At 34.3% G+C, this 18,105-nt stretch overlaps 1 protein-coding gene across 6 annotated transcripts in view; it reads right to left on the reverse strand.

Moving 5' to 3' along the window:
• Positions 1-9,793: 9,793 nt before the first annotated feature.
• Positions 9,794-18,105, reverse strand: part of LOC138323805 (transmembrane channel-like protein 7) — a 36,506-nt gene continuing 28,194 nt past the window's right edge. For 4 of the 6 annotated variants that reach the window (XM_069268652.1, XM_069268656.1, XM_069268653.1 and 1 more), the window contains 8 exons: positions 17,980-18,077; positions 16,856-16,963; positions 16,592-16,667; positions 16,178-16,308; positions 15,556-15,714; positions 14,750-14,828; positions 14,274-14,510; positions 9,794-11,877 (listed from right to left, as the gene is read on the reverse strand). In XM_069268652.1, the coding sequence (XP_069124753.1) occupies positions 11,728-11,877; positions 14,274-14,510; positions 14,750-14,828; positions 15,556-15,714; positions 16,178-16,308; positions 16,592-16,667; positions 16,856-16,963; positions 17,980-18,077 (1,038 nt within the window). In that variant the 3' untranslated portion in view covers positions 9,794-11,727. Of the gene's footprint in view, positions 11,878-13,361; positions 13,380-14,273; positions 14,511-14,749; positions 14,829-15,555; positions 15,715-16,177; positions 16,309-16,591; positions 16,668-16,855; positions 16,964-17,979; positions 18,078-18,105 lie in introns of all 6 variants that reach the window. The other 2 variants (XM_069268657.1, XM_069268654.1) reach the window with 2 other exon arrangements.

Here is an 18,105-nt window from a genome sequence, read left to right on the forward strand (position 1 = left end):
GCCAGACGGCAAAACGGCGAAATGACTCTCCACTGTTATCATACATTACGCAGGAAATCTTGCATATGTTTGGAGTTGTAACCTCATCTTAGGCCATCGGTATATATTTTCTGATGTTATTAATGTTTTTTTAAAGAAACCTTTATGTTTTGCTCCGGAAAGGTATACGTAGTGGGCCTTTAAACCGAAACATATGTTTAGATATTAATACCTGACTTGTAGTTTGGCCTTAAATGACCTTAGTTGTCGATGGGCCGTAAAACTCAAACAGACAAATAAACAAATGTAGCCCAGACCCACTACCTTTCCGAAACAAACAATACAAGTTTTTAAAACAGTAATTACATAAGAAAAATATACTAACGGCCTAAGATGTGGTTACAACACCAAACAAATGCAATTACAAGATTCTCTGCATAATCTGTCACAGTGAGAATAAAGCGCGCGGTACAGGAAACTGGCATAAGACTACTCGTATTATGAAAATTACCATTAATTTATTTTAGTTAGATTTGTAGTATTAAGTTCTTGTGAGCCTTGAAACTCTTTTAGACACTCTTCTTATAACTATCACTTTTAGTTTCAATAAGGAATCTTTCCTTTTTGGATTTCTCTTGCAAAATGTAAATAGTAGAATATATAACAAAATCTTTCAATTTAAATTCCGTAGTTAATGCTTTACAATACTTTCATAGTGTTGAAAGACGTTCAAAGATGAACAATGGTACACTGGTTGTTCATCAACGGATTCTACTATTTCAAAAAATGTCTCTTAAAAGATTAATTTGTTTATATGTCTTAGCAAGATAATTAATTCATTATTATTTTGAGTTACAAAACCATGTACCGATAATGTGAAGCCGGTATGTTCAGATTGAGTAGGGTTGCATAAGGATATGACGACATTCACAATTATCATTTCTAAATGCAGGTAACTTTAAATCGAAAAATTACTATGTAAAAAACCCTTTAAAATCATCAAAATACATCGTAAAACTCATCTCAGTCATTCTAAATCGTAATATTCCCCCCCTCCCCCACCCCTCCCCCCCCCCCCCCCCCCCCCCCACACACACACACACACCATAATCTCGCGTATTCGGCGCTCGCACGTCACTATATAAAAAAATTATATAAAGTATATATGGTTGTGGGTTGAATCAATCTCCTCCAAAATATTACAAAAGTTATAACCCGTGTGGTAAATACCAAAAATAAAGCCACGAAGTGCCGTCAACAACGAAATAATAAAAAAAAAACGCGATAATATCCTAAATCTAACCACTAAGTGCTGCCCACATAAAACAAAAAACAAAACAAACAAAAAACGCGATAATATCCTAAATCTAGTTTTGGAAATCGATAAAGTAAGTCATATTGTTTTTAGCCGGTTTAATACTAGCGATTATAGTAAGATTGTTAGGTATGGTGACTGATTACGGCCATCTCGTGTTGTTGTGTTGTCGCCTTGTCGTGTTGTCGCCTTGTCGAGTTGTCGCGGTCTCAAACTGCGACAACCCGAGATTTAACAGTTAAAATGTCGACTTGTCGCGTTTTCGAACCGCGACAAGTCGACAACACGACAAGACGACAAGACGACAAGTCGACATTTCAAACACGCTAATTAGCGCGTACAGAATATCGTGTTGTCGCGGTAAAATGTCGACTTGTCGTGTTGTCGAGTTGTCGTGTTGTCGACTTGTCGTGTTGTCGAGTTGTCGACTTGTCGCCTTCCTGTTACTCATGCGCAAATCATATGAAATAGCCACTATCTTTGAATATAGAAAACTGAAGTCAGTGCTTGTACCATAGACCATATTGGTGGCATATTTCTGCCATCGAGTTGCCGACTTACGACTTAATGATGTCGACATAATTAAGGCATTAAGTCGACATCATATCGGAAGATGTCGACATAAACAGAAGAATATGTCGACTTACCACATGAACCTGCCCACATAATGATTCCAAGATAATTATGTAGAAAGTCGGTAACTCGGCGATTAATCATGTTTATGCTCGGGTGTGACACCGACTTGTCAGTTATTGATGTCGACATCTAAACTAAAAGATGTCGACATCTGGTCTTGAAAGTGGAATTCAAAGGCCATCCTTTCATAGGGCACTGTGTATATGCAGCAAAAGCCATACAGCAGAGTTCGACGTTGATTTTGTTAATTCAGAAAAGTTTTTATATATTTGATTACACAATTAAAAATTGTGATCCTGCATATCCCGGCCATGCAGCTGTAGCCTGCGTGTACGTACACATTGTAGCTGTTAGTCCGAGCTGAGGAAGTTAGAGTGCAAAAGGACTCTGCTTTGTACAACGAATTTCCATCCTCTTGGCCATAATCATTTATTAATATATATAACCGTGGGTTGAAAATTCGTTTAAAAGCTGTGTGTGTGCTTTGTGGATTAGCATTCGTACTAAGTCCATGTGGTACATAAATATGTACCGTACTATACTATATTACAATTATTTTTTTAAGATTTCATTTTTTTTAATCACGAAAAATACCAGTTACGTAATTTAAAAGTCAAAAAGGTCACAGTACAGATACGCAATACCCATTTGGAAACCAGCTTTACTTGTTAGCTTGCCCTGTCCATATATATACATAAATATTTACATCCCTCCATACACTTATATAAAGGCACAACGAATTTTTGTTACGGTCTTAATGGCCAGATTCAACCTTTGGGCTAAAAATCATCCCGCGGGACGCGGTTTTAGCTCCAAACTCGGGATATATCTGCATCTATTTTTTGTAGTAAAAACGTAGTAAAAAAGTCACGTGCTTATACCTCATTCATGCCATTGGCCGGAATATACAATTGTATTATGGGTAACTAGTGATCACGTGATTGTGTGTTTACTTCCAAATATGGTGATAGTTTGCTTGCCATTTCTTCGGAGAAATTGATTTATTTGAAAATATTTAGACTCCAAAATGTTATTAATATTGCATGCATATCATTTTGACTTGCACATATGTATTATTTTACTATAAATAATGATCTGAAATGAGTTATAAAACTGTCATTTTCACGTTTTGTAAATAAATGATATAATGCGAATTGACCAATTCAATAGGTCTAACCGTCTAATCTAGGATCAGCGAAGATCGGCTACTCCCGGCTAAATTCGTAGAATTCTAAATTTATATTTATATATATTATTACCTGCTTTAGGTTTCAGAACATATACATGTACATATAACACAGAGAAAATAAGATCTTCTTCAAAAGGCCTAATTATGTATAAATACCAGGTCAGAGAAATCACTCTATTTGGAAGTAAACACACACTCATGTGACCACTAGTTACCCACTAATACAATTCCATATTTATTTCGGCCAATGGCATGAATGAGGTATAATCACGTGACTTGTTTTACTACGTTTGACTCCAAAGAACGCATGTTTTGTGCCATTATTGGGAAACCCCCCCGCGGATCGTGCTTTCATTTCCACCATTTGAAACAGAAGGCTTAGAGTAGACTTTGATTGTGAAACATTGATAAATTGAAGATTACATGTTGTGCCATGGCAGATGTCAAAGTTCATGTATATATACTCGACAATTACTTGAAACATCATCTAATAAATTTGTGTTGAAATTATAATTGATGTTGACCAGGAAATGTACCAGTCTAAATTTTGGTTGAATAATGCATGGAAAGTGAATTATTCAAACACTCTGGATATCGAATTTTTAATCATTAATTTCTTTTGAACTCGGGACTTTTTGGGTGTGTAATTAGGGGAAAGTTGATAACTTTTTATAATATATGTACCCTAATTTTCTTTTGTTGATTTACGGACCCTGAAAGATACGGATTATGCGGCTTTAACTTTTCCACTTTGTGGAAAATCCTTCAAATCGGATTTATCTCCCTTGATTAAAATGACAAACCATGTACCTTTGCTATGTTATAAAGTTTTTTTAATTTTTTTTTTTAAATTCAATAATGAATGCAGATCAAATATATTAATCAAATATGTGTATTAATTTAATTTGAAACATGTTTGTTTTGCTGAAAATTTGCAAAAAAAAAAATAAAAATAATATCAATACAAAATATTCATGATTGTAATTTGATTGTTGTTGTTTTTGTACTTGCTGTAAAATGAGAAAAAACCGTGTTGTGGAGAAGAAGTTTGTTAGAATTTGAATTTTTTACAAATGGATGAGAGTTGAGAATGTCTAACAGTCACCTGAATTCCGATATGCACAGTTATGAATAATGTTTTGCTTTTAAACAAACAAATAAATATGTCTCCTATATAAACTATGGTAAAGACCCTATCCCCTGGGGAAAATTCCGAGACCCCAGGGCCATGAAATTCACAATATTGGTAGTGGGCCTTGAGACCTGCCATGTAAGCACATAAGCCCGTGTTTCTTAGTATATGTGTACATATGTATTAGATTCCCAAAAAGCTAAGTGGGCTATGCGGAAGCTTATAACTATTTGTTTGGAAATAATATGGAAAATAAACTATGATATGATAGTATTGCTAACAATTTCAAATGGTGGAAATGAAACCACGATCCGCGGAGGATTTTCCCCATAATTGTACAAAACACATGTTCTTTGTAGTAAAACGTAGTAAAACAAGTCACGTGATTATACCTCATTCATGCCATTGGCCGAAATAAATATGGAATTGTATTAGTGGGTAACTAGTGATCACATGAGTGTGTGTTTACTTCCAAATAGAGTGATTTCTCTGACCTGGTATTTATACATACTTTGGCCTTATTTTCTCTGTGTTATATGTATATGTTCTGAGCCCTAAAGCGAGAGGTAATAATATGTATAAATATAAATTTAGAATTCTACGAATTTAGCCGGGAGTAGCCGATCTTCGCTGATTTTAGATAAGACGGTTAGACCTATTGAATTGGTCAATTCGTATTATATCATTTATTTAAAAAACGTGAAAATGGCAGTTTTACAACTCATTTCAGTTCATTATTTATAGTAAAACAGTGCATATGTGCAAGTCAAATGATAAGCATGCAATATTAATAATATTTTGGAGTCTAAATATTTTCAAATAAATCAATTTCTCTGAAGAAATGGCAAGCAAACTATCACCATATTTGGAAGTAAGCACAAAATCACGTGATCACTAGTTACCCATAATACAATTGCATATTCCGGCCAATGGCATGAATGAGGTATAAGCACCTGACTTTTTTTACTACGTTTGACTACAAAGAACGCATGTTTTTACTACGAAAAATAGATGCAGATGTATCGCAAGTTGGGAGTTTAAAACCGCGTCCCTGGAGGATTTTTAGCCCAAAGTTTGAATCTGACCATTAAGACCGTAACAAAAATTCGTTGTGACTTTATATAAGTGTATCGAGGCAGAGATTTACATTTAAATCTCTGATCGAGGGATGTAAATATTTATGTAGTTTAGTTTAGTTTAAACGTATTTTATTGCAAACAAATTTACAAAAGGATCGGACACAAGTTATTACAACTTATAAAAGCCCTTTCCCAACAACATTGACATATAAATAATTACAATTGCTTTAAATACATATAAAGTTAGATAATGAATAAATATATGAATATATTTTTAGAGAGAGAGAGAGAGAGAGAGAGAGAGAGAGAGAGAGAGAGAGAGAGAGAGAGAGAGAGAGAGAGAGAGAGAGAGAGAGAGAGAGAGAGAGAGAGCATAACATTTTTATTATGGATGGGCAAAAAGTAAATATATATATTGTGCAAAATAATACAAGCAACAATAGTACATATTCAATAAAGCATATACTGTGTAACGATATTGATTTCTCAAAACCTTTTGCTGCCCTTTATAAAATTTTGAACACATATGAATAGTTCCGAATTGGTATTTGAAGATAGTTCTTGACTACCAAGTAGCAGTAAGTCAAGATCTAAGGGAATATTCAAATTTAAATTATTTAATTTCTGAACTAAAATGTTTCTTTCTATATCAAAAAGGACACATTCAAAGAAAAAATGATAAGCATTCTCACATAAATGTCCACACAAACAGCTCGGAGTTTCTGCAAGGTTCACTCGAAATAAATCATAATTTAAGGAACTACACTGGTGCCTGAGCTTAGTATGAATAATATTAATTTTGCGGTCGCCGATACCAAAGAAGGGAGGAGGAGAGATATGGTTAAGAGGTTTTAGATAATTTTTGAAAATGGTAATTGAAGCTGACGATCTGACAGAATTGTCTAGGGAGTTCCAACAACGAAGTGTTGACGGTAAAAATGAAGATGAAGTTGATGATAATCTATAATATGGGATTCTATAATTATTTACATTTCTCAATGGATATCTAACATTATCTTGAACAGTAGAAGGAAGTAGGGAAGAAAGATATTCTGGAGTTTGATTGTTATGCATCTTATACAAAAGTTGAAGTTTTCTTCTCTTTCTTCTATCCGATAAAGTTTCTAAACCAGTTTCAAATTGTAAGGCATGAACACTTGCATAAGATGGAAGACCCGTGACAATTCTTGCAGCTTCGCGTTGAGCTTTTTCTAACTTTTCAGCTTCTAAAATAGTACAACCATCCCACAATTCACAAGCATACTCTAAGATTGGTAAAATAAACGTTAAGTAAATTCTCAAGAGAGCATCTCTTCTTAATATAAATTTCAATTTTCTCATAACATTTATTTTCTTCATAACTGAAGAGTATATGTTTATATGGAACGCTTCACGAATTTGCGTGTCATCCTTGCGCGATATTTATTTATGTATGTGACTTATCATCTCGATTCAGGGCTCCGATCCAAGCTAACAAGTAAAGCTGGTTTCCCAACGTGTATTGTGTACCTGTACTGTGACCTTTATGGCTTTTAAATGAAACGTGAACTGTGACCTTTTTTAATACTAACTGTTTTTTTCGGGATTCACAAGAAAATACAACATAAAAAAATCTTTTTTTTTTATTTTATTTTTTTTTATTTTTATTTTCATTCATTCTTTTAATATAGTATAGTACGGTATGTACTACATGGACTTGGTACGAATGCCAATCAACAAAACACACACACACACACACACAGCACGGTTATATATATTAATAATTCGTTGTACACTTCCTTAGCTCGGGCTAACAGCTACATGTGTACGTACACGCAGGCTACAGTTTCATGGCCGGGATGTGCAGGATCACATTTTTTTTTTTTTTTTTTTTTTTTGAAATCAAATGAATAAAAACTTGAATTAACAAAATCAACGTCGATCTCTGCTGTATGGCTTTTGCTGCATATACACAGTGCTCTATGAAAGGGTGGCCTTTGATTTCCACTTTCAAGACCAGATGTCGACATCTTTTAGTTTAGATGTCGACATCAATAACTGACAAGTCGGTGTCACACCCGAGCATAAACACATTAATCGCCGAGTTACCGACTGTCTACATAAATATGTTGGATTCATTATGTGGGCATGTACATGTGGTAAGTCGTTATATTCTTCTGTTTATGTCGACATATTCCGATATGATGTCGACTTAATGCCTTAACGATGTCGACATAATTAAGTCGTAAGTCGGCAAATCGATGGCAGAAATATGCCACCATAGAAACACATGCACACAATTATTTTCATTAGCAATCCAATATGGCGAGTGTTATCCATTGTTTGCGCATGTGTACAGGAAGGCGACAAGTCGACAACTCGACAACACGACAAGGCGACAACACGACAAGTCGACAACTCGACAACACGACAAGTCGACATTTTACCGCGACAACACGAGATTCTGTACGCGCTAATTAGCGTGTTTGAAATGTCGACTTGTCGTCTTGTCGTGTTGTCGACTTGTCGCGGTTCGAAAACGCGACTAGTCGACATTTTAACTGTTAAATCTCGGGTTGTCGCAGTTTGAGACCGCGACAACTCGACAACACGACAAGGCGACAACACAACAACACGACATGGCCGTAATCAGCCACCATAGAAAATGCATAACCAGGAAGATGTAACCAATAAGTTTGGACATTTAGTTGATAGCATTAGGAACTCAACCGTTAAACGGAAGCTGAGGCAATCACGGACCGTTCGATTAACGTGTATAGGTACATGAAATACCAGTCGAACGCACCCAACGCATGGAGACTATGTTTAACTTGTTAATTATTCACACCTATTTGGGGAAAAAAATGGAATCTCATATCATTTGCCATTGCTATGGAAAATTGAATAGAAATACATTTGATATAACTAATTGTAAATGGAAATATAATCTTTGATAGAGAAGAAAAAAGTTGGTAATATATACATGTAGGTCATCAGAATGGGCAACCTTGACAATTAATTCAGAATCTCGGGCACATGCAAAAATCCATAACTAAGTCAGGTCCGTCTTTATGGTGCGCACCCTGTCATGCTAACGTTTTTTTGTTCTTTCGTTCTGGTCATTTAAATATGCTTCTTTTAACAAAAGAACACCCACTCCGCTCATTTACCTGATGAGTGTGATTTGTGAAAAAAAGTGTTGTAATTTGTTTTTGGTAATTTACTGTAGTTACTGTCTGTCTCTTGAATGCAAGCGATACATTATTGTCATTATACAAGCTGTCTTCAGTAGGAAGATTCGTCTCACAATATCTTGTAACTGAAGTCATTTTATAAGTTTCGTTTCTATGCATAAAACGATAAAGTTCGAGCTTCCATGGTGAACCGACCACAAAAAAGACTCAATCTTACGTGGAAGTTCAAATATGGCATTGCAAGGGGGTCAAAAGGAAAACAACAAAACTCTTTATTAGAAATAACAGAAATAACAAGCACCGAGTTTCTCAAAGATCTTTCAGAAGAAACGTGGTCATCATGACCAATCAAAAATACAGAAGACACATTCTTTAATTTCTTTAATCTTAGTCATACAAAATCAATTTCACATGTTGCATCCGTTACATATGATTGAATAAGGCGACTATTTGGTATCCTTTCTGTATTGGTCTAACTGGTTTTCTTGTTCCTAAAGTCTCCATTGATGTCGCCTTACCTTTGTCATTGACCTTTAGGAGCGATTGTTCCTGTGAAGAAGGCTTTGAGTTATGTCCCCTTATTGAGTCACATCATTGTCATTTTTTAACGTCCCCCTTGACAGCGCCTTACTGTCAATCTAATTGAAATTAGACTTGCATTTCCGCTCCACTACAATGTTCTACGATACGCTTCAACCTAAGATGTAACAACTCCCAGTTCAGGTCACCTCAGCAAAGCCTAATTTAAATTATTTTGACTAGATTGCCTAACTTTTGACCTTGTGTTGAGCGTTCTACCTGTCCCCCTGCAGAGACACGAAAAACTATTAATATGAAATTGATTGTTTCTGCTCATTGACTCAATAGGGAATGGGGACGACTGGTTTGCGTTGTTAGTCGTAAATTGTGACATAATGGTGATGTATGCTTTATGTTCGATGTCTCCCTGCAACAGCGGATTTTTTGCAAAGTTTTAGTGCTATCTGACTGAAGCATATTGTCACAATAACGAAAAGGACATCACACCATAATGGACGTCCTACTTACTACACTTATACTTGTAAGCAGGACAGGAACTACCTTTTATGAAACTCGCCTCGAAGTTTTAATTTTTGCTCGCCAAGGCTCGTAAAAATAAAAACTTCTTAGACTCGTTTCATAAAATCTCATATGAAATAATCACTCATGTAATATCCAATATATATGATCCACCGGTATTTCAAAAATTATGACAATGGAAGAATCTTCTTTAGTTAAGATTACAGTCAAATCAAACACAGAAAAAGATAAAACAATGAAAAGCTTTATTCAAAATATTTTATGATAATTTCCTTGACAAAAAGAATCTGAAATATTTTTCTCATAAATCACATACAATGTATTGGACGGAACATTTCACCATTAATTGGTTATACATCTGTGTAGTACACACAGAAACACGAGTCCAGCTCGTGATCATTATCACATATAGTAATAAAGTCAGTCACTCTATACATAAAAATATATTGATTGTATACGTAAATTTAAATACTTTTGAATTCAACAGCAGAAACACTACCACAGAGCCGACATTTGATTATGTATATACATTCTCGACACCCATATCTGTTAAAAACGAGAAATATGAGGTACCAGAAATTGAAATGGGGGTAGCAAAAACAGCACATAATGCATTGGACGGAACATCATACAAGTCAATATACAAAAACAGACATTAACAACAAACATTATTCATCACAGAATGCATGACAAGTCATTACAAAATTATTTTTTTTCTCAAATATCACAGTTTACATATCAATGTGTCTTTTGAAAGACGTGAATTATTACAGTATGTATACGTCATTTGCCTAGTGATATGCTTATCAAAGTCACACTTCTATGAAAATATAATCTGACTATTGGTGGCTTTACTATTTGGCAGACAAACACTTGAAGTGAAAACTCGGATTTTATACACCAAAGTTATATAGAAATGTTTATGAAAGTAAAAAATACTGTTTGAAATAATTGCTGGTACATTATTATAAAACAATTTTTCTTGGTAGTTTAAGAAATCTCTGACTCGAGCAAACTTGAAAAAAAATGAAGAGAACTGAATTTCAAATACACATGTCATGATGTACTAAGCAAATAACGAATTATTTGATTGCAAGGATGTTGTAAGTTATCCTTCAAATAAAAACGCTGACAATTCTGATTTTAAGCGAAGAAAGCATTCCTTCATCGATTCTCTGTAAAACACACGAGAATCAGATTAAAGCTGCTTGAAGGTTGAGCATTTTGATACAAAATTATAATAAATAAAAATGATCTACTACAGAATATGATTCTATTACCGAGTGACTTCCACCAATAAACAAATATTCCTATCAGGTTTTATAAATGGACGACATTCGTGGAAGGAAATCGACTTGGGAAGCAATTCTCCATAAAAGTAAACACCATTTTTATGATATAAAAACTGAAAATGGATATTCATAATAAAATCCTAAGTCAGAACTTATCAGATGATATTCATTTACATGTGTATATAAATTATGTTTAAAATTTCAATATGTCCGTTGCATAATATAAGCGCACATTATTAAGATTATCCGAATAATGAGCATGTGTCACAGTATCACTAGAAACTGAAATCAAACGATATCGTCCTCCTAAGACATACACAGAATATACTTATCAGTATTTTATATAAAGCATATTAAATCTAAATCATTGTGAATCGTACAAGCTTTACATTTCAATGTTTGTTATTTCAATATACACAACTATGCACTTGTAAACATCTTTTTGTAACACTTTGTATACAATACATTAATACTGAACTTAACACAAAGAACAGACTACAAAGGTAAAGTCGCAAGACAGCTCAGATCTCCACGAGACAGTAACATAATCTATAACGTGACATATTGGGATATATATGACAGTAACAATGAGTATTAAGCCAACAAAATAAAGCATCATTTGACAAAAAATCCTTTAATGACTGTGAAAGATAACTTATTTGCGGTGTGGACATTTTCGCGCATTTCATTATAATTTCCACATACTGTAGCAATCATTCCACATGCGAACATGTCCATGTTCATAGTAATTTCAGGCGCTTATATATCTTTCTGTTTGATATTGATATATAGGAAAACATGGTACAAGATGAAGTTAAGTTTCTGGGACTATCAGATATATATAATGTTATCAATAGTTGTGCACGTGAAGTTTTAAAACTCCAGAGGTTTAGCTGGTTGTGTGGCAGGTGTTGTGCCCGTGTTGATTCGGGGTGTCTCGTCCCAATCTGTGTTGTTGACGACTATCTTTGGTGTGACCGGTCTGGAATCGTTAGGAGAAGGACTCCGGTACTGAGGTGGTGCCTGAAACATGTAACACGTGCTCTGTGAATTCAGCAATGAACAAGTGGATTTATTGTATTAAGCATAATTAAGCAATGCACGTGCATCAAACGTGTACTACTTGTGATTATTAAGCTTTTGAAAGTGTGCCTATTATAAAGTGCAGACAATAACGAGTATATGCGTATAGGATTAAAAATACGACATTCATACTTGAAAAAATGTACAAAATGTAAAGGATGCTGTAGGTGCAAAATGTGCGTGTGTGTTAGTTTTTATTTATCTTTTTAATTTTTTTTAATTTTACTATATCGAAAGTAGGCATACTTGCAAATAATAAAATATGGAATATTTATAACACTAAACGATAAATATTGAAATGTCAACTCATAACGTTATAACGTTAACACAAATAATGCTTAAATTGTAGAGCTTATAATATTACCATATACTGGTTGATGTAGTAGAAAAAAATCCGCATTATCAGTTAAAGATTGCTCCACCCCTGACAAACGGTATTTTTTTCTTTATCAAATGCAGGAGCAGGCGATTTTGTATTTTTCTTCAGTTACAAAAGCAACTTACTTTACACCATTACCACCATTGAAAAATATGGACTTCTAATTTTATTTCAAAATAAAAATATTAGAAATAATTAATTGAATCACGAAAAAATTCCTTGGCACTATGTCCTATATGGAATGAAGTACTGATTGCGCATGCACCAAAGGCAAAATTAATTATTTCATATAATTTTTCTTTGTGTTAATTAGATATATATATACACAATTAAAAACCAAATATATTTCAAATGATGAGTATCATTTATGTACCGTCGGCGGTGGAACATCTTTAAGCGTACTTGTTAAATAATAGAAAATTGAATATAATTCAACAGCGAGAGCAAAAATAATACCGGTTCTTTACAAGAATTAATACAATTGAAATACTTAGATAAAATACGATGAACATTTGCAGGCATTTCTCGGATAAGGCACCTACATGAATAAGTTTCTCATAGCCCACATATATAAATAAAGGCAATACACCAATATATAAAGTTAAGGTGTCATGAATTAAGCAAGTGCAATATATCAAATTCAGCTCTTGCATACAAAAGTCAGCCAAGCATTTCTGAACAAATCAGTAAGACATCTGCAGATGAAGTTATTAATTCTATCAAAATACATTTTTTATTTAGATCTATATACATATTTCTAAATTATAATTTTGAATTTTTTAAACTCCATATATATTAACATAGTATCATGAAAAAAAGAAATCCTTCCATGTTAAAAAAACATTTATCATTAATCCTGAAATTTCGCAGTATATACTCAATAACTGAAAAAGTATTACAATATAAACTTAGACTATGCATAACTGTAATTTACATTTTACTGATTAAAATGGTTGTGAAAATTTCCACGAAGAAATACAAATAAGCAGGCTCTACAATAAACGTCCAGCAATTTAGAATCAAAATTTGTTGTATGGACACTCACGTTTAAAAACTAAAAGTCCTGCAAGTAATACAAACGTAACTATATCACAGGAAATCAAAATCAGCAACGTATTAGCAAATTCTATTTAACAAAGTAAAATACCGTGGGATCATAAATGATAATGCAAACCAGACCAAGGATGCTGATATACCGAAAATTATTTATCAAGGAATGTAATGCAAGGATATGTATATAAATTTACATAAAATGTTAAAATAAGCATCATTAGTACATTATGAATTATTTGTCTTGAAAACTTAGGTAACTGTGTGTTACGAGACAAAGACTCCAACAGCAATCGCTTAGCAACCGAAATAGTTAACAACCTTCTGTAAACGTATTTATTTCAGGGAACGTTTGATTTCAAATACACTAAAGACATAACAATAAACATTATTGATTTATGTGGAGCCATGATTTTAAAGCGTCGATATAGAATGCTTTTGTTATAAGGAACATATCCCTTGAAACAGGTAGTGTTTATTACGTCATTTTTTTATGTGAGAAAGGAATGCCCTTCTCTAAAAACAATGACGCAAACAATAGACGCAGAACTCTTGTATAGGGAAAAGACCCAGTTGATCTCGCTAAAATAAGTACGTTTTCAGAAGTCAACATGCAGTTAGTAGAAAATAAGGGAGGTATTCCGATGATCCGTTTTGTAAAATAAATGGGAGTATGAACGAAGAAGCATGCATGGCTGTGTTGATGGAATGTTTATAAAGAAACTCGTTTACAGTAGAGGAAAAATTAAATAAAACATTCCATTAACATGCCTCAATAAACTGAATGTTCAGTTACACGGAAGAGTGAACAACGAAAACAACTAATTGTTAATTAAAGCTACTTCTTAGGATGATATCAGGAAAAGATAATTTCTTGGTTTTGAGGATTACTATATTGTTTTTATACATGAAATGGATCTTTTTCCTCCGGCATAACGGGGACAGGATCATCAGAAACCACGGGACCATCGCCATAAAGCAAACGCGGACTTGGACCAGGAGTCTGATCTACCTCTGTCTCTGCCTTCTTGGATTTGGACTTCTTCTCATTAACAGTAGACACTGTGTCCTTTTTCCGAGCTGCAGGCTTCTCTCCTGTCAGTTCGTAGACCCTTGCCATTAGGAACTGCTTGTCTCGGCTCTCCTGCAGATATAAAATCAGTATGCAAATTGAGAAGTAGAGATTATTATTTCGGTCTAAAAAGCGATGTTCTTTTATACTAAATTAATGCAATGCACACCGTCACATGGAAAGTGTATCTAGAAATAATATTTTCATCACACTGAATTTAAAACCATGAGTTATTTTTCATAGCATTGATCATATGGCATATTTTGATGGAATAAGAGTGAGAGTTTCTTCCCTTTTATACTATCTCTTACCATTGTAAGTTGCTCTTCTAGCATTTTGACTACACCATTATACGCCGATCCTCTTGCTGAACAGAAGTATATTATAATACTGAAAAACAAAAAAGGAATATTTTTTATATCTATCGTTGAAAGAAATTACACCTTCGCTAGGAGATCGAGTAAATTAAATTGTGAATTAAAATAACTAACAGTTGTCATCACAATTACAAGTATTATTCACTTTGAATCAGCCTAGGCCTACCTATTAGTTAATCACATATTGTTGAAGCCATACCAGTCTGGAAAGGAACAAAATATTTTCTCTCGTACATACACGTGTAATACTGCCTGGTCTAGTGCAATACACTCATATCGCCTGAGGCTTTATTGCATGGCTATCCATGCAATAATGCCTCGTGACGTCACATCGTCAACAAAATTACTATTTTCTAGGTACATTTTAACTATTCGTCAACTAGCTGATTTACTTAAAATACTTTTTTTTCATATTTCGAAATTACTTGCAGTCACGTTTTTTTCGATTTCAAAATGGCGGAAATGTAAAAGGAATATGTTGGGACTTTTTTCATACGTGATATGAAGGATAGGGATTTTCTACCCTCGGGATCACAAAATGTTGTAAAACCCTCGGCAACCCTTGGGTTTTACAACATTTTGTGACCCTCGGTAGAATATCCATATCTTTCATATCCACATATGAAAGAGTCTTATAATCCTTAACTATCCAGGATACTCAAAGTATTGAGAAGCATAAACTACATTTTGTCGTCTTTTACCACAGGTAAGATGTTTTACAGCCCAATGGTAACGCTTACATTAGAAATACGATCACTGTCACTACTGCCGACGCCGATGTGATCAGTCCCACCAGGTTGTTCAGCCATGATGGCAGGTTGGATATGGAGGCGTCAATAATGTTTGACATGGAAGTGCTGTAGATCCGGAACGGTCCACACCCAGTCGATGGTCGTATACTGGTACATAAACACAATGTAAAGCAATGGTTAAGGTGAGTTGATCATCTTGGTAAAATGAGCATCATTGAAATATCTTAGATATTATGTAGTGTTTATTGTGGTCAAAATAGTAAAAAATAAATGTTAAAAAAGGAGGATATCAAAAATTTTTATTACCTGCAAGCTTTCTTTATATAGATCACTTCATCGGCTGACAATAATAGCGATACAATATAATATTATATAACTTGTTGATATGCAATAAATTAGCGATACTGAAGAACAAAGTGAGTGGTGGAAATCGCTATCTTGATCAGCAAGATTATACTTTTAATTCTTGATACAACAATATGAAAGAAATAGAAATAAGTCTCAAAGACATTTTAGTTAATTTGTCACATTAATATAGATTTACTAAAAACATATCGTTAAAAGAACACATATCTTTGGTATATTGGTACATAAGTATATAAGTACATACCTGACCATAGTATAACCGACTGGGAAAACTGACAGGAAAAATGCCAGTAACAGAATACCAATAAAGAAACCGTTATTCCGAGAGGCACGGTACGGCTTCTCTGGAGGGCCGGTGGTTTTCATTGCAGATAACTGAAATATAAATCAAGCATAAAATACAAACCAACTTTTAGAATGAATCAATGTCATAGAAATAGTGCTGAAGTTTCGCAAATTAAGACAGGAAAGAGAAGAGAAGTAACAATTAAATCAATAATGCATACAAATTATCGTGTAAAATTTCTTTCGATTTTTTTATATATGTTGATGATACAATCAATTAAGAATTGTCGATTGTTTCGTTACGAGATAATGTTGTTTCCATTAGTCAGATAGAGGCCGTTGATGATGACTAGAAAAAAACACTCAATCTTACGTATTTCAGATAGAAGACGACGAAGAAACTGATAACAGTCATCGATGTGATCATTGGACAATACAGTAGACCTATCCTGAAAGTAGAAACACATATAACGATAAATCCATGTATGATTGGGGATGAACCAATGGAACAAAACTTAAATGCAAAAGATACAGAGGACGATATCTACATATGTACTTTGACTTTGTATTTCCAAATCTCATTCAACATACATGTTGTATAATTATGTACACATAATGTAAATATATAAATTCTTACCAGTTCAACATCTGTGAATAAACCAATGCCAACACACTTTTTGGAATGTCGAATACAGCTGGACCTATCTTCTTAAGGAATTTGCTGTCACATTTTGTTGTCAATAACCTGAAAAGATGACGGACGTTTGTACATTTAGTTATTATATTCATTAATTTGTTGCTATATATATATATCATTTGAATCTAAAAAAAGTTAGTCTATATTTAACCAAACAAGGCAAATAAGGAGCGCGATGCGTGGTAATTTACATGTACGATCAATTTCTGTTATACAAATGACTTACATTCTTGGCCCCTCCACTGATACAAATGATTTACATTTTTTGGCCCCTCCATTTATACAAATGACTTACATTCTGGACCCCTCCACTTATACAAATGACTTACATTCTGGGGCCCCTCCACTTATACAAATGACTTACATTCTGGGCCCCTCCATTAATACAAAAGACTTACATTCTGGGCCCCTCCACTTATACAAATGACCTACGTTCTGGGCCCCTCCATTAATACAAATGACTTACATTCTGGGCCCCTCCATTAATACAAATGACTTACATTCTGGGCCCCTCCATTAATACAAATGACTTACATTCTGGGCCCCTCCATTAATACAAATGACTTACATTCTGGGCCCCTCCACTTATACAAATGACCTACATTAATACAAATGACTTACATTCTGGGCCCCTCCATTAATACAAATGACTTACATTCTGGGCCCCTCCATTAATACAAATGACTTACATTCTGGGCCCCTCCACTTATACAAATGACCTACGTTCTGGGCCCCTCCATTAATACAAATGACTTACATTCTGGGCCCCTCCATTAATACAAATGACTTACATTCTGGGCCCCTCCATTAATACAAATGACTTACATTCTGGGCCCCTCCATTAATACAAAAGACTTACATTCTGGGCCCCTCCACTTATACAAATGACTTACCATCTGGGCCCCTCCATTTATACAAATGACTTGCATTCTGGGGCCCCTCCACTTATACAAATGACTTACATTCTGGGCCCCTCCATTTATACAAATGACCTACATTCTGGGCCCCTCCACTTATACAAATGACTTACATTCTGGGCCCCTCCACTTATACAAATGACTTACATTCTTGGCCCTTCCACTCCCAATATAACGACTGTATGTATAAGCAGATCCATTACTGCCAGTTTGTAGAATGTTTGTCCAACGTAAGTCTCCCAACACTGAAACAATGACAAACATAGATGTTAT

Source organism: Argopecten irradians, chromosome 5 (genome assembly GCF_041381155.1).
Source record: "Argopecten irradians isolate NY chromosome 5, Ai_NY, whole genome shotgun sequence".
Lineage (NCBI taxonomy): Eukaryota > Metazoa > Mollusca > Bivalvia > Pectinida > Pectinidae > Argopecten > Argopecten irradians.